The sequence below is a fragment of the Ips typographus genome, linkage group LG6, assembly GCF_016097725.1.
Source record: "Ips typographus isolate SLU linkage group LG6, UJ_Ityp_2.0, whole genome shotgun sequence".
NCBI lineage: Eukaryota > Metazoa > Arthropoda > Insecta > Coleoptera > Curculionidae > Ips > Ips typographus.
The window spans coordinates 10,387,869-10,412,277 of record NC_138427.1 but is presented as its reverse complement, the minus strand read 5'-3'; the positions used below and the strand labels follow the sequence as shown (position 1 = coordinate 10,412,277).

The window sequence follows — 24,409 nt, the reverse complement described above, 5'->3', positions numbered from 1 at the left end:
TCTTTGGTTATTGTGATCATTAACGGAACAGTAAAAGCACACTGTATAAAAAACAATATTTATTAGAAAACATTTATGATGGCCAGGAGTAAAGGAATATCGATACAATTCTCTATCCGTAATATTATGAACAAAACTGGCGTGTAACAAAAAATTGAAAAAAACGAAAGAGTTAATTGTCGAGGAACAGCAACACCAGTCAATAATATATAAACAGTTATCAGCGAATATTATCGGTAAATCAGTAGGAGAATCAACATTGCGGACGTACATGTACAGCTTTAATTTGTAAAGAAACCATAACTGATTAGTTACATGTCCCATTCTGTTAGTCACTTTATTGTCGTTCTATACTATATGACAGCGCGCTTCACTTTTGTTATTTGGACTAATGTCCAAATCAGGACATTTAACCACTTGTAATTTCCTTACAGAGTTACACAATCACTGACTGAATCCCAAAAAGCATGTCGGTGACAACATATAACACTTAGGTAAATAATTACATGTATTCTGGATTAATGCCCAGTAATATAACAAGGAGCACACTTATTTTCAATATACTATGTGGCAGGCAGGGGTTTAGAGTGAAAAATATATTTTCTTATAAATTTCTTAAAAGTCTCTAACAAAATAAAATGTGAGGTTACAAAAATCGCAAGGTACAGCAGATAAAGATTCGCTATTTGTCTGATTTGAAGCAGCAAACTCAAGCCTGCTGCTTCAAACTGACTTACTATCGATCCATAATGGTTGGAAACATATATCAGTCACAATGATATTTATTCATAAATAAAGCAATACAACATATAAGTATTCATAGTATGAGTAATAATTTTTATTCTCTTCCTATCTAAGATAAATTCGTTTTTTTAATTTTAAAATTATTAAAAAGTTAATAACTGGACTATATTTACAATTTTTTTGATACCATTCACTAAGAGCTTTATCTTTAGCTCCTAGCACTCTATTAATAATTTTAATTTAAGAAATGCTTCCAAATCGAATTTTAAATTGGAAGTATTTCTTAACATTATTCTTGGCCAGCTATATTCAGCTGTCTTATTAAATACCATCTATAATACAATCATAGTTTGAAACACTTTGTGCGATTAACAATGTATCAGTCAAGTCAATTTTACAAAAATTCATATATTAGATCGTACAGAGTGTACCAAACCGAATCACATACATAGGTAACAAATTGTAAATAAATAATAATATACACTTTTTGGCATCTTGGAAATTACACAAATAATAGACTTTGGTATTTTCGATTTGGTATAAAACACTTATACTTGAAAGTTAGAAAATTTGGTCGTTGGAATGAGTTTATTTTGCATCACATGAAAATATTTACACTTCTTTTTTTAAGTAAAAGCATTCAAGCACAACGCTCTCTGACCTGTATTTTCTGGATATTAGTATAGTATGTTACAGGGAGGCCAATTTCAGCTGAAAACATTTTTATATACACACATATTGTACACAATTTTCTACAGAAGTAAATACTTTTTAGCCAAAAAATTCTCATGAGAACGTTCATACAGCAGATAAACGCTTTTATCATTTTTTTGAAGCTCGTTCCCAACGACCACCCTAAAGGTAAGCTTTTTAATTCTTTGGTACATCACACTCAGTAATTGAATAAACTTATTTTCTCTTCAAACTTACGAGTTTATGGCACTAGCACTCACTCCAAGTTAGCCACCAGGTATTTGGGCATCCCGTTTTAAAGACATCCCGTTTTCGACGGCCTTTTTTTGATGATTCGCTCTGTTTCTTGAAGAACCGAATATTGTACGGATCTTCAGCTAATTCCGGATACTGCTGAACGTCGTGGATGTACTGTCCTTCATAGTTGGCTATATAGCCGTTTTTCATCAGTTCCTCTACCTCGTTTTGTGTCCAATCGAGAATACCACTGAAACCATTTTTGGAAGCTTCTTTCTCTTTGTGCCACGCTTTTCGTATTGCCGATAACTTGGCGTGGTGTAGAAGTCTTTGTTTTTCTTTTTCCAGTGTTGTACCATATCTAAAAATGTCATAATTTTTGCAATATCGGTCTCCCACTATGTTTTTCACATTTAAGAAGAACAAGCAAACATTTAACTTACCTCAAATTGATAACTACATTGGATCCATGGATTTTCACATCGAAATAGTTGTTGCCACTGCCGTTTTCACGTACATTTTCATGGAATGTAGTGTTAACCTGTCCTTGTAGTCTTTTAAGTTGCGCCTTATCATCGTTGATTTTCCAGCTGTCTTTTTTGATAAAGTAAAATGCGTCCTGTTGATTACTGTGCACCACAAAGAAGAATGGCAGCAAAAATGATCTGTTGAACACTGAAGTGTAGACGTCACTGTAGATAGGATTGGCTGCCGGGACACTGGATACTATCGCCTCACCGGAGTCAGCTTTGGACACCAAAATTCCTAAAACAACGAATTTCGGTTGTTAAAATTGTTGAAGGAGAATATTTAAAACTCACCTCGTCCAAATGGTGGATCTGATGATGCTCCGATTTTCTTGGGAACCAAATCAATTACGTCAGTTTTCAGCGCTGATTTTGAGTAAACACTCAGTTGCTTGGCATTGCCCATTCTTCTCGCCTTAATATGGGCTAAATATCCGGACTCGGCTTCAGTAGATCGTTCCGTTGTTATTTGACTGGAAATCACGTCCACAGCTTTCCAACTGAATTTCTCACTCAATGATGGAGGCATTGGCCCTCCAGGCAGCGAGTTCATAAACAATTGAGGGGCCAAACTTTTCAGGTGGAAACCAATTTTGTGCAGCCATTCGATATGGTCTTTTGGGATGTCCCGATCGATGCCCATGTTAATGGGGTCGTTGCCATTGAATCTGTATAAGTGCATTTGTGTTGGAGTTGCTACCCTTTCTAGGACATTCTCCCATAGAGGGGACATCCACTGTCCGATTAAAGGGTCATAAACTTTACCGTTTGGCATGTGTACTAATGATGTAACCTTAAATTAAAATGAATATTGATAGTAGGGTAAAACAGTATTTTATTTTATGGGTGACTACTTACCTGATCTAGAATTCCTCCACAAAAGTCTATAGGCAAATACAAGTATGGATTGGAGTCGTAGACAATATGACCATAAGGTGATCTCATAATTTCTCTGGTTGACTGTCCGTATTGACTAAAAATCATAACGGGAGTTCCACATTGATCAGTAGCAATGTAGTATTTGTGCCGATAGACTTGGGCGTAGATCAAATGACCCCTGTTATCGTAGACCAAAGACATCAGCTTACTGTCACGCGGTGAATAAATCTGGCTGACTTCTCTTGGTCGTTCGTCGTTATTGTAGAAGAACTGAGTGATGTTGCCAAAATTGTCTTTCCGGACTATCAGCCTAAAATTTGTTTGTTGTTGCTTGGCTAGAAAAAAGTACTGTTTCTAAAATCTTACCTGTCCAGGTGGTCGTAGAAGTACTTAACATCGAAACGTCCTCGTTTGGTTGCTCTGACAAGCAGCCCCTTAGCATTGTATTGGAATTTTTCCTCTCTAGCGTTTTGCACTACCATTCCTCTACTGTCATATTTGTACTGTCCCTCTCCAAATTTGACAATCCTATCCATGTTGTTGTATTCCATTGGTATGGTATTACCCCTAAACAGAATGATAATGTTTTGGACTGGCACTGATTGCATTGACTGAAACACTTTAAACAAACCTGTAGGTTAAGGACAGCATATTTCCGTTATCGTCGTATCTAAAGCCCCACGGTTCTTGGGCTTCCACTCCTAAAAGTTGACCGTCGCAATCCCAAGTGTAGTTTTTAATATTAGTGTAAGTGTTCACCCCTACATTTTTAGTGTAGGTTCTTGTTTGAGATATCCTCCTGGAATAACATTGTCCAACTTACTGTTCCTATTGCAAAAGTTTTCAGAGTTCTTACCCATGCATGTCATGATTAAACTCCATCCTGAATATTTCCATCCCATGCATGGTTAGAGAAACTCTAGACTCCAAAAATCTGGAGTTTTGCACGCTAGAAAACAACGCAGTACCGTCGTAGACTTGAGTCTCATTGGCCTTCAGCTTGATAATCTATACATCAAATAGTTGTGAAACTCCCAGACTTAATCACTCTGTAATAGCATACCTTGAATGGTCCAATTTGTTCAACTGCGCCTGTTTTAGAATTGTAGGCTAAAGTATAGGGAGGTAAATTCTGTCCCCCAATTCTGCCTTGCAAACCGATTAGTCTGAAGTTATTGTCGTACTCATAAGTGAATTTGGCATTGCTTAGACCAGTTTTGGCACCAAAGTTAATACGTTCTTCCGACAGTAAACTGCTGTCATATTGGTAGTCCCATTGGTATTCGAAATCTTTTTCTACGTGGCTCACTTGACTGGGCATTCCGGTTGTCTCTGAATATGTGTAGAGGGACTTCCCATCTCCATGAACCACCTAAATTTAAAGTTTCATTCATACATAACATAAATGTGACATTCATTTTACAACAGAATGCAATAAAATTACCTCTTTCAGTTTTCCACTGTCATAATAACGATAAACAATCCGAACCCCTTCTCCAGGAAACACGGTTTGCAGAAGTTTTCCCGAATTAGAAAAATGTTGCAAATAAGACCTGGAACTGCCCGGCGGTGTGTAAACCACCCTTATAATACCTAAAAGGGATTGGAACAAATTTAGGTAATATTGAAATCAAAGTTTTCGGAGTATTTGTCTTGCATACCACACACATACAGAGGGAATTCTAATTTAATAATTGCTCGTGAAATATATGTATTTGCACTTACCCAGAGATGGTTGCAAAGCAAACGAATGTTTTGTTCCGCTTGGCAAAGTCACGTGCCTTAAACCTCCATTGTCGTCGTAAGTCAACAAAAAGTTTCTCTGACTGGCAAGAGTGATTTTCGTTAGCATATTAGTTTCGTCGTAGGTAAATATTTGAATTCCATCCTGAGGGCTGGTTATCTCCGATAGCAGACCGTGGCGATCGTAACTGAATTTCAGTTGAGATTCTCCCCATTTCCACCTGAAATTTTTAGAATGAGTATAATCAAAGAACTTTAAGTATATCGATTGACAGTATCATGTGTGGTTGTATTAATTAATATAGTTTTGTTTAAAAATTTGCCTTGACACAACAAAAAACTGATCAACTCACCCATCAATCCTGTTGAAACTATCATAAGTAATATTCAAAACATCGGCTCCATTATAGGGCGTATAGGTCAAAGGAAGTCCAGCAGGATCGTATGTGATGGTGAGCAACGGTAATTTTTCGGAATCAAAAAAGGTTTCCTTGCTGGTAAACTGATCAAACTCGATTCCCAACATTTTGGAACGGTTAACATGAATCTCCCTGTACAGAGTTTGCTGCGGATTGCGGACATCGCCAACCAAACTAAACGACGTGGACATGATGTTGACAAGGTCGTCTCCTAAAGTTGTGGTTTGTTTGGACCAGACTGGAAGTAGTTCAGCTTCGATGGGAAGCGAAGCTTCTAGCAATGGATGTCGCTCTATGGCGCAAATTTCTAGTTTGCTTTCAGCCGCTGTTTTTAGAGCCACAGTTGAGTTGGTTAGAGTGACTGCTTTTGTTATTTCAGCTCCTACAAAAACAATACAAAAAAAAGATTGGTCAAGTTTTGCAGTAAAAAGCTTTGCGTTGATCCAATTAAATTGACCTGAGTAGAGAGAATGAAATTAGATAATCATTAGTCACGTCGGTTGTTTAATTATTAAAGGGGCCCGTCAAGAACTTACCATCAATTAGAATGACTTGCTTGTTCGACTTGCCATTAATATTCAATACGGTCGGAGGATGACTGACGGACACTTCCAGACCCTCGTTGCTCGACATTTTCGAATTTAATTGCAATGTTTCCCCACTTGGTAGAATCACACCTGTGGCTCTGCCCAAATGATCGTATTGGTATATGACGGTGTCGTCCCCCTAGAATAAGTTAATCGTTTGTTAAAGAATGGTTTTTTATGAACATAAACTTGCAGATTTAGTTATTGATTTAATTCTACATCATAAAAACCATATAGTTAGTTTAGAGTTAACACTAACAACTGCTTACAGTATTGCAACTAAAGAGAAATCAGATTTGCTCGTCACAAGCAATATAATTTAGGTCAACTTTCCCCAAAGTTCATCCGGGCCACGGGCATTAATTATTATTCCAAGAGAAGACTAGTCTTATAATAAGCATCCAATTGCACTTAAAACTTGAACCGAAACTCGTTTCGAAACAGTGCACTTACCCCGCTACGACTTAACAGAAGCCCCGTGTTTTGGTCGTAATCCAATTCGATTTCGGAACGTCCTTTCTCGCTCAGTTTCGACAAATATCCCATTCCAGACATCTTCAACTCCGACTTGTGGTCCTGGGTATTTTCTATTGAGCTCACCGCATTAGAGTAATCCCTGAGGGAGATTAAACGAAAATTGAAACAAATTATGAGGCGTCTGTCTCTTATCTAAAGATGGTACTCTGGAACAGCTAGGATCTCGGGAATATACAACTATACGGTGACTTCAGATTCAGTTTACACAAGGCTATCTTTACAGTGACTTACCTCAAAAATTGGATTTTATTCCCTGAACTATCAGTTACGGTAGATAATTTGCCGAAACTAGTATTTTTCGAATACAAAAATGAGTATCTGGTTTTGTCGCTTGCTAGATCTTTAGTGGCCACGTGTTGACCGTAACGGTTGAAAACGTAGATTTCTCCTGATGATGGGTATGGAATTCGAAACTCTCCGTTTTCGTCATGAGTTGGTAAGTAGTGTTCCAGAGCTAATATATGAAGCGAACCTAGAATGATATTATGACTAGTGAACAGTTTCCTAAATTCACTTTTAGTTATTTTTATTTAAGACACCCTGTATATAAACTCAAACCATCCCTTTAGTTGAAATGTATTTATCCATAAAGAAAATAAACAGCAGTAAACAAAGAGCAAACATACTGCATCTAACGACCAGAACGACCTCTCTGACTTAGTATGCCAGACGGTTTCTTTGTATATACACAAAGGGTAATAAAAAACACACCCACCTTGGTCGGCAATATATAAAACTCCCCCAGGTGAAACGCTGATCGCGGATATGGTTTGGAACGCCGCGTTCGACGACAGCAACGTTTCGGCGTTATTAGTCGTATCATCAGCAATAGAACAGGGACAATCCGGTAAATCTCGACTGTTTCTGACGGGGGTCGCGGTTGTTGCGTTCACGGAACATTGACATTTCCTGTCTCTCGGCTGCAATTTACCGGCGAAATGGGTAATTTTTCCAGCAGTATCTATGAGGCGGACGTAATATGTATTGCGGGTGTCAGACTCGGCTATGTAAAGGTCTCCGTTCGGGTTAAACGCCAGAGCGAGCACTGTACCTGAAGACAAAATATTACGATAAATTATTGCTTCCTTCCACATCTCCGGAGACACTGCATTATTCAGCTAGTTTGCGTTTTACTACGGTAATTAATCACCACCGTTGAAAATTCTTTACCTTTTGGTGGTACATGGGAAAGGTATTAACCAATTTCAGTGTTCTAAAATTGTAGTAAAAGTCACTCGCAAGAAATTTCACACTTACCTAATTCGCTCTTAGCTGCTGTAGACCTATTTTGGGCATTGTGACAATGAAGGGGAGTGCCCGCTACGACAGACACTTTCATTTCGGGCGTTAGTTTGAGGATAAGTCTGTCATCTATAAAATGAATGGCACCGTCGAGAGGACTTAGGGCTAATCCAGTGGGCCACTGAAGTTGAGCCTACAAATAAGAGAGCCAATTAAAATCGCGTTATTCCTGTTATTTTCTCACAGTTGCCGAAGCTAAACGCTTTTAGAGAGCTTTTAACTTGTGTTATGGGTATTTTGCTCCCTCTAAACATGTGGCAAAGAAAATATGTTCTATCATTTGTTGTTCGTTTAAGACTCAATTTACTCGTATTTGTGGAGTGTATAGAAATGCGATTAATGTCGAAAATAAGTGGATTTTTATTTTTTTTTTGCAAAATCAATCTCTGCAAATAGGGTTACTTGATTCAAAATCGAATTGGTATAATCTAACTTGTGCTGCAGAAGTAACTTATGCTATAAATATGCCCTTGTGCATTGGAACCCTCCTGGAGCAAAATTAAAAATTACTAAAATTGCACAGGATAAAAAATATTACAAAATGATTTAAGGTCCTTTGGTATACATTTTATGATATCTATTTACACAATACACAATTTTAATGTTTATTTACACAAGATTAAAAAAAAGAAGCCCTAAATTCCCATGAGTCTAATTTAATTGAAACCCCTCGAAAGAGCGTTTCGCACCGAATTATAAATGAATCAGAAAACAATTAACAGAAACCTGTGCAGCGTTACAATGCCGCAAATCCAATTCAACTTCGGAATACAAAATGGCAGAATGCAATTCAATTAATTTTTTAGTTCGAGACGATTAAATCAAATTAAAGGGCTAATGCGTCATTAAGAGAACAGCTAATTCAAACATGGAAACCGAACGTAATAGGCAATTTAACTTTTGCTGTTAGCAGCGGACCCTAAACTGGTAGATTTTTGATATAATTCGTAGGGAATGTTTGATGGACTAGTAATTTTCATTAGGCGTTCCAATTTAGATATTGAAACCGTTACTTGGACAACTTCCTGTGTGCAATATACGCAAATTAAAGTTTCTGAGAGTTCGGAATTCGAGCGGAAATTAGGGCAAAACCCAAGCGTTGCTTTTCACTTCTGTCTGTGACAATTTTCAATTTAACGATGGCCGAAAATTTAGAAAATGATTCTGCACAAGTTTTCAGTTTGTAAATTGTTTTCAATGACCTATTTTAACGATATTGAACTATTAAACCCAGAGTGATGATTTACCTGACTTGCAGCAATAGCTCCACTACATGGAATTGGAATCCAATGGTTGTGATGTCCATGATTCCCAATAAGGGTGTGTATGATTCCTTTTTGATCTACTGCTCTTATGTTAGTACCATCCGCTATGTAAATCGTACCATCAACCGCTATGGCTATGCCCTTAGGATGGGCTAGTCTGGCATACTTAGCTGGTCCTTCATCTCCACACGCTGTATCATCCCCAGGAATACATCTCTCTCCGTTTCCAATAACCTTAAAGAAATAATGAAACAAACCTTATCTCCTCGTGCCATAAGGCAATTAAAACAGATGACGTTTCTAAATTACGGTTTCCACAGACAGCCCAAGAAACAAAGACAGCTGTACCTATTATCTTAATTTAAACATTAATAAACTACACGTAATTAATGCGTTATGTCTTAAGGAGTCCCCTGAACTGTCATTTGTAAACATCCTATAGGATCAATAAGGCATCGCTTACGTTATTAATAATCTTCGAGATACTAATTGCCCGTATTACTCCCTTCTAATTAGTTTCTATGGGAATTTCGGAGATAGGCAAGTGGAAGTCGCATTTAAACTAAATTTTAATTGGAACAACGTACCGCTTCTCGGTTCGATTCTGGTTCGGCTACCGGATCCAGAGATAGAACCCTCAGAATCTGATGTTTTTCCGGATCAGAAACGTAGAGATGCCCGTCAGCAGGGGAAATGGCCAGATAGTATTTATACGCCACTTGGGTTGCTCTGTAAGTAGAAAAAAATACCAATTAAGTTACCTTTTTTAATTAGAAAAAAGCTTGAAATTAAATTTACTTTAGCTGCAAAACAGTATAAACGTTTCCCTCAGGAGTAATTCTGCGAACAAGGTTGAAGTCCCCTACGTAAAGGCTACCATCGGGGCCGCTGGCCAATGACCCCGGAGTTAAAAGTCGGGCATCTTTAGCAGGTCCTCCACATTCACCAGGACACTCCACACTACGTTGTAACCCGGTGCCCATTACCACTTTTACCATACGAGGGTATTTCTAAAAATATAAATGCATATTAATTAAGGTATATAATATTTTACATCCATATTAAATCGTTACCTTGAAATGCAATGTGGATCCATCCCCTTTTTGTAACACTCCCTCGTGGAAGTTGTAGTGATGATGAATATCCAATCCCCAGCCTCCAATATCAGAAATATCGACATCAAATCCTTTAACTTCGGCAGTTTGAGTCACCCAAACCAAATCGTGGCATGCGTCGTGTTGATATCCAATTGAAACCTACGAACAATTTGATAAGGTCATAAATACAGTGAATTTAATTGAAAAATAACAGTAGCGCGAAATTATTTACCTTTGCAGTGGCAATTCCGTAAACTTTTTGCTTGTAAATATTCCTCTTGTTCCAGGCAAAAGTGTGATACAAATTTGGGTCAGCTTCGTAAGTTTTCACATACAGACATCCTTCAATTTCCACTCGTACGTGTACGTGAGTGAGCGTATTAGGGATTTCGTCTCCAGTGAGTTTCATTTGAATGGTAGTTAAGTATCCCAACGATTGGGAGCTTTGATACATTATATTTAAGTTGGAGCCTGAAACAAAGAACATTCAACAATGTAATAAATAAAACAAACAAACTCAGGCGCAGAAACGTTTTATAGTTCTGCGGTAATCGCATTTATGCCACACTATATCGAATTATCTGTACAATTTCCATAAAAGCCCCATCTAGGCCGGTAATTTTGAATAACGGAGTCTTGGAAATCTGCCAATCTAGTTTGGAAACAAACTATTTTCACCGGTGAACGAGGAGTGGAAAACAATTTACTAACTGCCTTCGAGGAAATAAAGCGATGTGAATAACAGCTTAAAGTACTTTGTAATTTATTTTTACTGTTTAGATCACTTTAATAAAGACATGGCCAGATGAAATGATAACTCTAGAGTTTTGTTTTCGACAGTGTTTATTCTTTACTTAGAAATTTAATAAACCGTTATTTCTTGCAACACAACCTTAAGTTGAAATAGTAGTTTTTTTTTTAATTTTAGTTTTTCAATAGTTCGGTAACTCACTTTTTGTTTCAAACAATGTATTGTTACAAACCCTTTCTGTGTTATTTAACAATATCAGGATAAGGAAGTACCTTCAGGCGCAAAAATGAATGTCTTGCTAGTAAATAACTAAAATGGGCTCAAGGAACTTGAAACCTTATCCCAATAGCTCACCTGGAATGGGAATGGATTCCTGAACAATCTGAGTCTCGGCGAAGATGACGCTCCTGCCCTGCATTCCACCTACAGCTTCTGGCATCCACGTGCCCGTTATGATTGGTCTCAGCATTTCGGGGTCGTGTTCCTCGCAAACGTTGGGCAACGACCCATCCGAATCGAAGAATGACCTAGATACTCCTGGGAAGTATAACGCCGGATTGCGACTGGAATCAAATAAAAGCGTCGGCTGTTATAAAGTTCACTTCGATCGGATAAACGTATCGTAAATCAAAGAAAAACAATTGATTTTGACGGCAATCTAGTTTTTGTTGTTTTCTGTATGCAATATGATTTGACGTAAGGATTGTAATTTGCTGTAGTACGATACTCATTTCTTCGAATAAGTACAAAATTTGCATAATCGAGTTAGTTAGTAAAAATCTGAGGACTATTAAATCAATACAAATTTCCAGCAAACAACATTGAAATTTCCACTTACTCTATCAAATGTTGACTAGTTCCATCGTCAGTAAGCTGCATATGAATCGGTTGCAACACTATGATTTGATTCCAAGGTACGTAAACCGTAATGGTTTTCGGTTTGAATGGGGATCGTTGAAATTGAAGTGTAACAGCGCCGCCTCCGTTAACTAGAACGTCAAACCTGCAAATAAAAGTTTTATTCATTCGGTTAGTTTAGACCACCAAAAGTTTGGCTGTTTGTAAAAGAAGCTAGTTACGAGCCTCAGCGTAAACGAAAAAAAAACCAACATATCAACTTCTAAAAAGTAAATAAAGGGGGAAACAATGCGAACGAAGCGCTGAAAGGGTGGATCTTAATTAAAATTTAACTCAAGTTGCTCCCGATGGGAAGACCGAGCACCCACATCAAAGATATCTGCAAATTTCTTTGTAATTATACGGTTTTTGTCTGGCGCAGCAACGTAAATTAAACATAAATATTTTCTCTGAAATTAAACCGACGTCGTGACTTCTAAGATAAACACACAATTGCCAGAACGGAAATGGCCTTTAAATATTTTAGTTAAATGAACCGCAATAGCTCCGCTTTCAGAAGTAATGGTGTAATATTCGTGACAGGTACGTGCATTCTACGAATATGCATAAGACCATAAACACAATCGACTAATACCACCATCCAGTCTTACTAATCCCTTTACAGAGAGAAATAAAATTATCAGACTATAGTACTGGAAGTTTTGAGTTACAACGCTCGTTTGAATGGTTTTATTTTAATAAGATAAAATTACTTTACCGTGAAACACAACAAAGCAACACAGTAAAGTACGAGAAATACTTCGTTAAATAAAAGAGCGAACTTTTCAGTCGTTTATTTTTTCTCTTTGTGTATGCAAGTCGAAAATAGATCAAAGCCAAAATAATCAAAAACACGTTAAAAATGAAGTATTTTGCGATTTTATTTCAGATTAATTGTCAGGTCATAATTTAGTTGATTATGGTGGTACTTTCATGATTTATTAAAAAATCATTTATATCTTACCATCCTCCAGTTCTGGTAAGAGTAAAGCCAAATTTGGATTCCCTGTCGACTGACACTCGAATTCCTACAATTCCTAGGCCTTGCGGAGACACGACTTGCCCTCTCATCACTGCTACTCGACTAAATTGAAAAAAATCAATTCGATTAGGATACGTAAAACTTAAATCTATCTGCTTTTGCATTAGTGGTTTGATAAAGTGTCGCAGTAGAATCCGGGTAAGTATTTTGGTTTTAAAGTTGGAAAATTGTTTTATCAGTCCCGGATTCCGTGCGATGCTACAAAATCAGTTTCCCAATAAATTATCATGAAATGGAAGTATCCATGCAGAACTTTAGCAATATACCCTTGGAAGCGCTGATAAGATGTAAGCTGCATAGAGCGGTAATAATGTAAAACAATCCTGACATGCTTGAAATTAAATATTGACATGGAACGCTTTGAGCCTTTCTTAGTAAGAATTTTACATTATTACAGCAAAGTAACGTTACGCAGGCAATATCTTTACGTCTAAATGAACAAAAGATCTCTATATTACAACAGAAGGGGTATAGTGAAATAGTTTGATTTTCTGGACTTTTGCTCCGTCACTATGAAAATAACGAATATTTATAAGTCACAAATTAAAATTAAACTATTTAATAATTATTATACTTAACTAAATTAGTATTACTGGCTAACTACTTACCAATAATATCACGTAAAATTATTGCTAGCTAATGCAATGTAAAATTTCCAATTATTAAGTGAGTTATTAGTGGAGACAGGTAGTAATAATGACGACCTCGAGCTACAGCTAAGTGTAGAGCTCATTAAACCGTCCGCTAATGACGATCAGGTAGAGATTAATTGTTCGTATATATTTTCGCATTAATCCTCAGCCTGAGCTTTAGACAGACGATGAAAACTGCATCATCACATGAAACGACAATAAATTTGAGCCCACCGAAAATATATATCACACTGTGGGCTCTCTAATTGCTCACACGCCTTATAAATACTCATTATCATAGTGACACAGCAGTTAAACTTTAACAGTGTGTATGTGAATATTGGACAAAATGCAACGATGCAGAATAAGGGTCCCTTTGGGAAAATTAATTATAAGAGGTGCGATAAAGGATATAGGGTTGTACAGAGGTTACAGGTTAATGTGTATAGAGCAGCTGGTTAAAGCGTAACAAGAACTCGGATTAATTGCCCTTTGAGGTAGTTACCATTTTATCTACATCAGATGAATAGTTGTTGCTACGTTAGCTTTAGACAGCTAGCTCTAGGGAGTGATTCGAACACGTAGACAAGGGTAGGAATCCGGTTTGAGCCGTCAAATATATTTAAAATGTGTTTTCTTGTTTCTAAATTTGGTTGTGTAGCCGTCTTTGTCAGCACGATACAAATAAAAAATTTATCTCAAATATTACTGAACCAATCATATTAACTGATATAAGCTTTATTCCTCTGCGTGTTCTTGATGACTTAATCGATGAAAGATTCTCAACTCACTAAACGGATTGGTTTTTATTGACTACCATAACTCTTGATATGGGATACAGAGGGTAGATAACTTATAATTCAATTAAGCTTGGAAACGAAACGGAGATAAAAACGCATCGGTTTCAGACGATAAATTTTTGACTTGTATCAGTTTGCTTTCCGCGGTCATCTTACCTTATAGTAACGATCTACTAGAATGAAATGCACGATTATGAACTCACGTTTAGTTGAGCCGACATCTTATAGGTAGGCATATAAAATTCTGTAATTGTTGGATGTGATTATTGTGTTTGGAGGCGAGCTAAACTGGTTTACTCTTGTTTGTACCCTTTTAGCTTTCCTCGCAACGGCGGTTTAGGTTAGTGGCCAAGTTATAATGATAGTATGAAGAATATACAGATGACTTAGCGACAGAGCATACAGGTTACAATGCAACGAAACTTTAATGCACTTGAATCTGTAATGAAAGTGAAATTCGAGTTGGTTTACTGTTATCGTCGATTTTCGTTAATGAAGAACTTTGTGTGCTCACTAATAAAGCTTATTACTTACAGTAAATAAGGCATTGGATTAATTTCAATCTTGAAATGCATGGAAAATTACATAAACCATTGACGTATACATATTTTTTTAATTTTCCTTAAAAGGATTTGAATATTGCAATCAAGTGAATGATATGAATGCATAAGGCTGATTGATATCGACTGCAGTAATCAGAATTTTAGCTGTGAATTCTCACCATTAGTTTGAAATTTGCCAGCAATTCAGAACTTTCTGTCTATTGAAAATATTGAGTTAACCAAAGTATCACTGGAACGTAGTGAACAGTGACAAAAGTTCCACACTTGTGGAAGCTTTAGAATAGTTGTTTTATGAAACAAAATTATGTCAAAAACATATATTTTTAATTTTGTGTATACTTGTTATTTTTGTTACTTTTTAATTAGAGGAAGAAGATCTTTAGTTTGGTCGGATGGTTGAGACAATTATTTGTTTACTAACTTTGATTTACAATGAGTATATGGATTATTGAAGCACAAGTAAATATGTTATTATGAGTGGAGTGGTTAAAATATTAGTTTTAACTTTAAGAAATTGTGCAGATTCGTACGATACACAAAATCAAACTTATCTTATTACAAAAATAGCGATTTTCTATTTTCTTGTCTCAGTTAAGTTCAATAAAAAAATTTATAATATTAGTTACAGATTTAGACAAGCTTATTTTATGTTAAGTAAATGGTTGCTAATAAATTAGTAAATGGGGCAAATCAATTCAATCCCAAGTCGAGAAAAACAAAGTTGTGCCTAATCTATATCTGATACTTCTTTGACAATAGTTATATATTACTGTTAAAAAAAAAAATAGAATAACAACTTTAAAGAATTCTTCTGCTTAGCTTATAAATCGACGATAACGGAACACTTTTATAACACACGAACGAAAACTTTTTAAAGCGTCATAAACAAAACGTCGGCCCGAATTTATATCGGTTCACTGTTTCATTACAGTTCCAAGCAGGAAAAATAAATGAATGACATACCATAAAAAGCACGATGACAAGTAACACACAAAGAACAATACATAAAATTTAAGACGTACAAACAGAGAGGGAGGTTCGTATATGAATCGTATGCCGGATAAATTCCAGTTTTGCCATCCTTTACGATACTTTTGTCTGGATTAGGGCAAAACTGGAATGGCGCGTTTCAGGAAAATCTAGCTTTCACTTGTATTAAGTTTTAATTGGAGCTAAGCTAGACTTTCCGACTAGAGTCGTATGTATATTTCAGGCAGTACATAGAACAGACAAACAGACAGAGAACGGTTATGGGAGTATGCTGCGACTTACCGCGGTGTAAAGGAGTTCCAGAACTCGCTAGGGGTTGCAGCAGCGACACAGAGAACACAAGACAGGACAGTTACTAATCACTCCCGTAATACAACATGCTTGACATGAATGTTTTCCTCAAGATTTACAGTTTACCAGTAAAATTGGCATAATTAAAACCTTCATGTCGCATACGTATTACTTTAATCACTTCAATTGTCAAGACAACTGCAACAACACCCACGTATTATGTAAAGTGATTAGGGTCACGAATTTTTGAATATGCTTGACAATTGAAATTGTTTAGTTTCAGATCAATATGCGCACTCTCATTCTCACTTTTCGTTCAACTTATGACAGGACAATGTGACGAACACACAATTAAAAAAGAAACTCAAAAAATAAACGAAACTAATATCTACGGACATCTGAGAGACACAAGTTAAAGCAACTATTGGTTTTAATTTGATGTTGGCTATACAGATAAGGCGTTACATAAAACGTAATTTTCTTCTTAATACAATAAGGCAGTTGGTTTATGTATCTCATAACAAATATTTGATCTACCGATTTCATATTAAAAAAATTATAACCAAGTACAATTTATGCATTTTAGCTTTTACTGGTCAAAATCACTGTTTGTAAATACCATTTCAACTCTCAGTAATTGAAGTTTCTGTTTTAAATTCACCTGTAAACGTCCCACGTTTTGTTCAATAAATAAACGGCACGTCAAATATTTATTTAATCGGATATTTTATAACGGCATGCAAAATTTCCCCCTGTAAAAGAATATCTACCCGTTCTAGGGCTGAGTATCGATCGCCAAGTGCCATTATGTTTTGTTGTTTCTTCCGTTCTTTATCACAAGACGGAAATATTCCGGTCGGAATTTTATCAATTCATTTCACTCGCAATAATATTGAATCTTATCTGCATAGACTGGAAATAACATTTAAATTTTGCTTTCTTAGCATAAAAGTGTCGGTGGAAAAATACAATTTCAAAAGTTCTTTACTTTCATTAACCATCGATACATCCACTCCTTTATTTGTGTATAAAAGTAGAAAGTTTTCTTTCGCGATATATCACCGGCAGTAGTTTTCCGGCTCCTTTTATGAAGCAATTCGTAATCAATTCGCGTTTTACGCAATTTTTTCCAGACTAAACCAATTTGTCTGTCTGAATGGAAAGAAAAATAGGGGCATTCAAATGAAGATATCTCTTCATTGCAATGTAAATAGTTTTGCTAACTCCAGTATTGATCAAACAATATATTTCAGATAGAGTGTTATTATGCAAATTGACTAAAAGTACTTTGACCAAGTAGAATACAAGAATTTTTTAACTCCAAATGTATGCCTTGAACTTGTGTCCACCAGTGTGTCTTTCGATACATACGTAATAGGTTATTACAGGTTAATTAAAAGCTATTAATCGCTAAAAACATACGAATGATAAGTTTAAGAGTATTATAAAGCAGGGATGACTTTAAACGCGTATTAAGGTTCTAAGTACACATAAACTAACCTGTATTAACTTCAAAATAACTTAAGGCTTTATCATTAGAGCTGTAGTAATTTGTGCGATCGCCCACTTGGAAGTAAGTTTTACAGATCAAAAATTATGACAATACTAAGATCACTTTTTCCAAGTCAGCGCCGTAAACTAAACTCATATTACTCTTAGTTGACCAATTTAAATACTGCTTGCTGTACAATTCTACTAATACGAGTTTTGGTGTTAATTTTGTGCTCTTTCCAGAGGTATTAAGGGCGGTTATTCTTTCTGGGTACGCAAGCAGTATTTGGTGAACAAACGTTTTTCTTTTGACGAGAAAAAAATCAGTTAAACCGCAAAAGGGTTCGTTCGGAGCGACAGCTCGGCATGGTTTGGACTGAAAAAGGGTAAAACGCACACAAAGGGATTCAAAGACGAGACACACGGGTATTTTCCGAGGCGCCACTTTAAATTTTTAAACGGATTAGTAGGCAACTGTGCGGATCTTACCGAATTTAATTTCGAATTTTTATATTCCATTGTTCTCGGAGAGCTGTGATTAAAAGTTAAGTAGATTAGGTTCTCTTCTTGCATTCGATTAGGGTATTTAAGGGGTTGGTTTTTTGGTAAATAGCTTTTTAATGATGTGATTCATCACCTAAAAGCAATATTACTGCTGTTAGGTACCGGGGGATCAACTGAAAGCGAACGTTGGTTGTATTTAGAAAACGTTAAAAACTAAACGAACTTTTATTTGACAACCCTAGTATTAGTGGCTGCTGCTTAATAGTGGAGGTAAAATTATAAACAATGCTGTCAAAAAATCCATTTTTACAGTCATACTGTTGACTATACCGTCAATATTTTGTCAACTAATTAACTGACAAAAACTTCTTTTCTTAATGCTTCTAATTGCAGGAATTCATTCAAATGACATTGAATTGCATTTTTCACTAAAAACGACAAGAATGTATTCATTTAATATGCAGATTAACATCGAATTAAAAAAAAATAACAATTAATCATCGAGTAAGGAAAAAGTAAAAACTCATGAATACCAATGAGCACAATTGAATACATATCTGCGGTTTTCCACCAACATTTAAATAATGAATTCCTCGTGAACAAATGAGCAAAGCGGTCGAGGAGGAATTATTCGATACCAATCTTGACAATTACAAATTGGTCAGAACTAGGTCAAAGCGACAGCAAATTGCTCGTTTATAAGCATATCAACACTTTACCGTATGCAAAAAATGCAATTATGAGCACAAAATAAATTTCCAAGTTATTTTACTGTCCCTCCGTAATTATTATTCGAATTAAAACGAAATGGCGGCAATAACCCCAAGCTAGTTACCAAAAACATGACATACAAGCCAATTCGCGTCCGGAATCCCCACAGTTATACAGTGGCAGTCCAATTTACTTCCTATTTAATTAAAGCGGCGTCTCGGGGGGATAGAAGGTGAAATTGGGGTGGAGAGGAAAGAGAGAGGCCAGTCAAGGGCAATTTTTTTCGGACGGATCCGGGCAAGCTGAATTTTTCATGTTCTCAAAATGAAGTGTCTCGAACGATTTGTTAATTTCCCAGAAAGTCTATGACGTGTCAACTTTGTTTTTTTTTTTTGGGGGGCGCTTATCAGCAATCAATAAACAAACCTCATTAAATCCAGGTCTACCTTCCACATTAATTTAATTCAATGCTAACCCAAGTTCGTGTCGTAATAAAAAGCGAGTTAATGCGGGGTAATAGCATATAATAGCCTACATTTAGTAGCATGCATTTTTAACCGCAACTTGCCGGGACCCGGGGATTTGAATAAAAAATTACCCCTCGGACGGACCTGAAAAAAAGCTCGGCCAAGGTAGGTGCGACGTCCGAGCTTTGCGTTGATAATTTTGACTTTACCAGGTATTTTACAACTACTTTTGATGAAAGTCCAGTTTATTCAGAACTAATGCTGTCAATTGAATTTTAATGGTGTAGTTGTGAAAAATCCAGCTCTTTTGCTACTGCAAATTTACATTTTCAATAAATACTGTCTAAATGCTCGATTTAAGAGCATTCAGACCATTAACTGAAAATATCAGTAAATATAAATAGCTGCAGTGTTAAATTTCAATAAATGGTGATTACTGCTGGCGGGTGCCCTCCGACATCATATAATTGTTAAACGGGTTTACCGGGAAAGTATTGCATTGGAAAGTAGATCTAATAATTAATTAGCTAGCAGGGTTTCGAACTGTGTAATTAAACCTGGCTTTCAAAAGCGGTGGATATTAAATTCGCTGATACTGGCATTAATTAGAAATAATAATGACAAACATTGATGAATTCCTGGCCGGAAATTGTATTAATCCTATCACGTTACCGGTGCTGTTATTGAAATCAGACCAATGCAATACCATCACCAGAAAAATTGTGACGCACTGTAATTCTCAGTTTTCTATAAGCTCTAAAAACATTAACGGTCTACTTTAACTTACCTTTCTGTGTACTCGTCTATGTGGGCGTAGGATTGAACCGAGTTTTCCTCTATAAGGAACTTAACTCGTTGATAAAACGATGCAGTGACGGAAGGTGGTTGCTTTCGAAGTAAAACTTCCACAGGATCATTGCTGGATATGCACATGATATGGTCCGAACATCCAGGATGTGAACAGCACTCACTGTCTGAGCAATCGACCATTCCGTCTGTTTTTCCACCCAAATTAATATCAAATTTAAAGTTTCGTTGTTCAGTCATACCATGGTCATTATCTGTATCGTCTTGACATTCAGCCTCCAGTAAAATACTGCAGTCAAAACCGGCCCATCCGTCAATACAGACGCATTTATAAAGTCCTTCTTCCAATGTGCATTGTCCGTGTCCAGAACAGGCGTTTTCGCATCCCGCTATAAAACGAGAGAAAATGTGTGAGCAAAACTGGTCGAAAAATGGAGATTTAAGCAAAACAAATTATGCAATAGTGTTATATCATATCTTGGATAAAAAAAAAAGGTTCAACGGGCTTGGAAACTTTCCCATTATGGGGGATTTCGACCCGAGTTTCATAATGCCTCTTGCGATGTTAGAATACAAATTAGCTAAATGGGGAAAACATTGCCGGGCAAAAACACCATTTTGTTCCCCGTTTTCTTTTAAAATATTGAAACGTATGTAATTTTTGTTTTTTTGGAGGAAACGTAATCATTTTAAACAGCCTTGACGAAGATACTCAATCAGTTATTAACTAATCAAGTTACTATCTAATTAAAAAATATGTAATTACTGGACACCCCTTACCATTTACACATACACAAAGAACTGAATGTCTGCCATAAATAAATTTTAAAGAGTCCAAATGGGTTTTGCAAGTGCCTGAAATTGCAATTTAAAAGTTCAAAGTTAAATTTTCAGCTAAAATTGCAAGAAATAGAATAATGCAAATTGCAGTTGCAATTTAGACTGAAAATTTTGAAATGATGCTATTCTCTGCTATAATGCTAAATGGAAGGGAGCTTATTAGATCACTGACTTTCCAGGACTTTTTTCTAATTTTGAAACTACATTTGCTTGCTGACTTGAGAACGTTATTAAATTTAATAATTTTTTTTTATCAGTAGAACAGAAACTTTACTTACTTTACACTTAGTGTCTGTATTGATTTTTTATAGGGGTAATAATGCTGCCATGAGGCACCCTGTTAATCCAAACTAAGCAATTGAATAACTCCCTTCTAGGGACTAAAATTTTAACAAATGCAAATAATAAACGGAACATTTATAAAAATAGGTAAATCATCGTGAATGAGTTAGTAACTTCATTGTGAATTCAATGGCTTAAATGCAAAGTTGCCTTGCTCAATTACGGTTAAATTGCTCGACCATTATTGCGCTATTATGAGGCAACTTTTTTACATCCCCCGTTCATTCTTGAACTTTTCTAAAAGACTTTCAGTAATATTTCGTCAATTAGTATTCTTATATCGTGCGAGGCATTAAGAATCTCGAGGGATTGAGCCTATCATAATGGGAACTTTTAGAGCTCGGGAATTGCGTTTTCAGCATAACGAAAGGACAATTTGTTACGAAATATAATTTAGGGCAGTTAGGCCTACGTGCTCGTCCGATTCATTAGTTAGAGCCTGAGCGTATTTTATAATGAGAGGGAAAACGTTAATTGTATTGACACCTTTTTTAAAATGGTTTTCCCGCATTGAATGCAGTGAAAATTTGTTTGTCTTCAATTTAAACGGATGCCATCAGCTCATAGATAATTGGCGTAGACTATTGATTTTGTAAATTTGGAACCGTTTCCGTCTCTTGATTCCCACTTGTAATCAAATTTCACCCCCAAAAGAGAAGCGGATACCCTTCTTTCTAAGGGATGATTAAACCCTTTCATTAATTAAAAATCCAAAGACTGTCGCTCACGTTTTCGATGCAATGATGGCCCTGTTTTCAGTCCGTAAAAGTTATGTTGGGGATAATTAATTTTTGAGTGTTGGCTTGTATTAGGGGAACGTGGGAAATTGAAAAAAAGCTATTTGCCGTGCGATTGGTTTTATATTATTAGTGTGGGTTTGCCCAACAACGCCTCAATTTGCCTCTATTTTGATTGGGTAGTGGCAATGTGCATTTTTCTATAAACAATTCAGCCATAACGAAGCTAAATGTTATGAATTGCCCGGTATAACAAAAGGAAACCGTTGCGGGCAATTCCAACTTAAATAAAGTTCGTTGACTCTGCTCCAATAATTGGATCCCCAGAGACATTGTAACGAGACTCTCTCGGTAATAATAGTAGCAGTAAATATTTCTTATTGAGGCAATTCATATGATTTATTTTTCTATATGTGTTGCGGTCGGACGAATAAAATAAACGAACGATACGTGTTTAGAGGCTTGGTAAACAATATTTTTTTGGAAAAAACACTCACGTAACGTGCAATGTCGACCGTTCCATCCTTGTGAACATACGCAGGTACCATTCTTGCATTGACCGTGTTCCTGACATCTGGCATCGCAGGGCAATTGCTCGCAACGCAATCCAGTCCATCCAGCATCGCAACGACATTTGCCAAGTTCACAATGACCGTGATCACCACAATCTAGGTTGCATAATGCTGCAAAAAGACAAGAAAAATGATTTAAAAATTTAGTGAGTGTAGACAGTGACAAATTGCAATAATGGTCATCCTTTTTTAAATAAAACCCTTCTATTTTAAGTCTGCTTTACCTGGAATAAGATAGTATAAACGTTAAAGAACCTTTTGGACTCATAACTGCTCAAGATTACTAAAGCCCATATCGATATCTATAAAGCTAATGGGATACCGGAAATAGCATAGTTATGGTCGTAATAGCCTACTTAGAGCACATTAATTAGCGTTATGAGGAAGTCATATCATTTCAGCTCCGCCAATCCTGGCATATTATGAAATTGCCTCTATTATTCCAATATGTTAATTTTAATAACCATCTCCATATTAGGCTGATTATATGCGCGCCAAATAATTACTGAATTTGTGTGATATATGAAATTACAATATGCAAACCAACATATTGGTTTGTATTGTAGTTGGTTCCTAGTAAAACTTACGTTGCGAGCAATCTGGTCCAGTCCAATGTCGATTGCAGACACATTTAGCAGATTCCAGATCGTATACTCCGTGTTCAGAACATGATGGCAGACATTTGTGAACTTGCTCGTCGATAACGTTGCAATCAGCCCCTTTCCATCCAGCTTTACAATAGCATTGTCCATTAACGCAAGCTCCATGTTCAGAGCAATTGGGATCTTTACAATCGACTTCTTCACATCCCTCTCCTAAAAAGCGAAACACCAGCTTGGTAAAAAGTCTGTGACTAATAAAAAAAATATAGGTTTAACTCCTTTATTTTGGAAAAACTGAAACTGGAATGTTGCAGTGTGCCTAGACGACAAAGTTTTAATTTAAAATTAGAACCCTCCTAAATTAGCAAACACTGTCGAAAGTAAGTGGCACTCGAAAAGTTTGGGCGAAGAAGAAAACAACCCAGAGTTGGCATTGGAGGTTTGGAAAACTTGTATCTGCTTACTCTCCATGCCGAAGTAATTATTTCGCTTTAGGGGGTTATTATTTTCGTTAAGGAAGCAATTTGCATCCGTTCCGAGGATCAGGTACAAGTTTTGGTTGGAGTTTGTCTAATTTGAATTAAGGGGTAACAAAGCGGAAATGAATTATTTTTGGTTGAATCTTTACCTCCAAGGTGAGACTTTTGCCTCATCTGTAGGATGTACCTAGATAAATTATTGCGGACAGTTTAATACCAATATAATATTTTCATTAATTGAGTAGTATTAGTAATTAAATAGTTTAGTAGTAAACAGTTAGCGTTCACGAACCAATTAAAGTTAAGGAAAGAGTGAAAAACTAAAAGAAAAGCTCCGCAAAGCTCTATCTACATCTAATCTAATCAACTATTTAATCAAATAAACAAGGCAAGAAACAGAAGACATTCAGACGCATTACAATCGCAAGAAACTACTAGAATTTTAATCAGTTAAGTAAAATAGGCAATAGCGCGTAAACTGTTTATTTTTATTTGGTAGCGAAGATCGACCACTAATCTGATTAAAAGTTCCCGGAATTTTAACTATCGACGAAAACTTCCTTTAGAAGCCTTTAAGGTCTGCGAAGCCCTAACAAAACAGTTTGTTTTAGGATTAATGCTAATCTAATTCTGGGCAGAGGGTTTTCTAGGAAAAGTGAATCTTTGGGGAATCAAATAATTACCTTTCCATCCAGGCTTGCACTGGCAGAATCCTCGGACGCATTTTCCATGACCGGAACAGTCGGCAATGCGACAATCTCCTTCAGGAACATCGCATTCTGGCCCTTTCCAACCTTCTTCGCAATGGCAAATTCCGCCGCCATATTGCCCGTGACCAGAACAAAGTACCGGACATACACC

The 24,409-nt window shown here is 36.4% G+C and overlaps 1 protein-coding gene across 8 annotated transcripts in view; it reads right to left on the bottom strand.

Annotated features, from left to right (window-relative positions):
- Positions 1-44: 44 nt before the first annotated feature.
- Ten-a (Teneurin-a transmembrane protein) overlaps positions 45-24,409 on the bottom strand; it is a 155,851-nt gene continuing 131,486 nt past the window's right edge. For 6 of the 8 annotated variants that reach the window (XM_081982261.1, XM_081982263.1, XM_081982265.1 and 3 more), the window contains 30 exons: positions 24,232-24,408; positions 23,055-23,282; positions 22,393-22,578; positions 20,219-20,365; positions 19,957-20,164; positions 15,988-16,014; positions 12,643-12,762; positions 11,620-11,784; positions 11,136-11,344; positions 10,263-10,501; positions 10,007-10,189; positions 9,732-9,943; positions 9,521-9,662; positions 8,916-9,167; positions 7,624-7,801; positions 7,082-7,417; positions 6,598-6,838; positions 6,283-6,445; positions 5,779-5,968; positions 5,177-5,624; positions 4,806-5,044; positions 4,525-4,673; positions 4,144-4,452; positions 3,937-4,088; positions 3,712-3,879; positions 3,447-3,647; positions 3,060-3,390; positions 2,496-2,994; positions 2,118-2,439; positions 45-2,035 (listed from right to left, as the gene is read on the bottom strand). In XM_081982261.1, coding sequence (XP_081838387.1) covers positions 1,687-2,035; positions 2,118-2,439; positions 2,496-2,994; positions 3,060-3,390; positions 3,447-3,647; positions 3,712-3,879; positions 3,937-4,088; positions 4,144-4,452; positions 4,525-4,673; positions 4,806-5,044; positions 5,177-5,624; positions 5,779-5,968; positions 6,283-6,445; positions 6,598-6,838; positions 7,082-7,417; positions 7,624-7,801; positions 8,916-9,167; positions 9,521-9,662; positions 9,732-9,943; positions 10,007-10,189; positions 10,263-10,501; positions 11,136-11,344; positions 11,620-11,784; positions 12,643-12,762; positions 15,988-16,014; positions 19,957-20,164; positions 20,219-20,365; positions 22,393-22,578; positions 23,055-23,282; positions 24,232-24,408 — 6,770 coding nt within the window. In that variant the 3' untranslated portion in view covers positions 45-1,686. The remainder of the gene's footprint in view (positions 2,036-2,117; positions 2,440-2,495; positions 2,995-3,059; positions 3,391-3,446; positions 3,648-3,711; positions 3,880-3,936; positions 4,089-4,143; positions 4,453-4,524; positions 4,674-4,805; positions 5,045-5,176; positions 5,625-5,778; positions 5,969-6,282; positions 6,446-6,597; positions 6,839-7,081; positions 7,418-7,623; positions 7,802-8,915; positions 9,168-9,520; positions 9,663-9,731; positions 9,944-10,006; positions 10,190-10,262; positions 10,502-11,135; positions 11,345-11,619; positions 11,785-12,642; positions 12,763-15,987; positions 16,015-19,956; positions 20,165-20,218; positions 20,366-22,392; positions 22,579-23,054; positions 23,283-24,231; position 24,409) is intronic. The other 2 variants (XM_081982262.1, XM_081982269.1) reach the window with 1 other exon arrangement.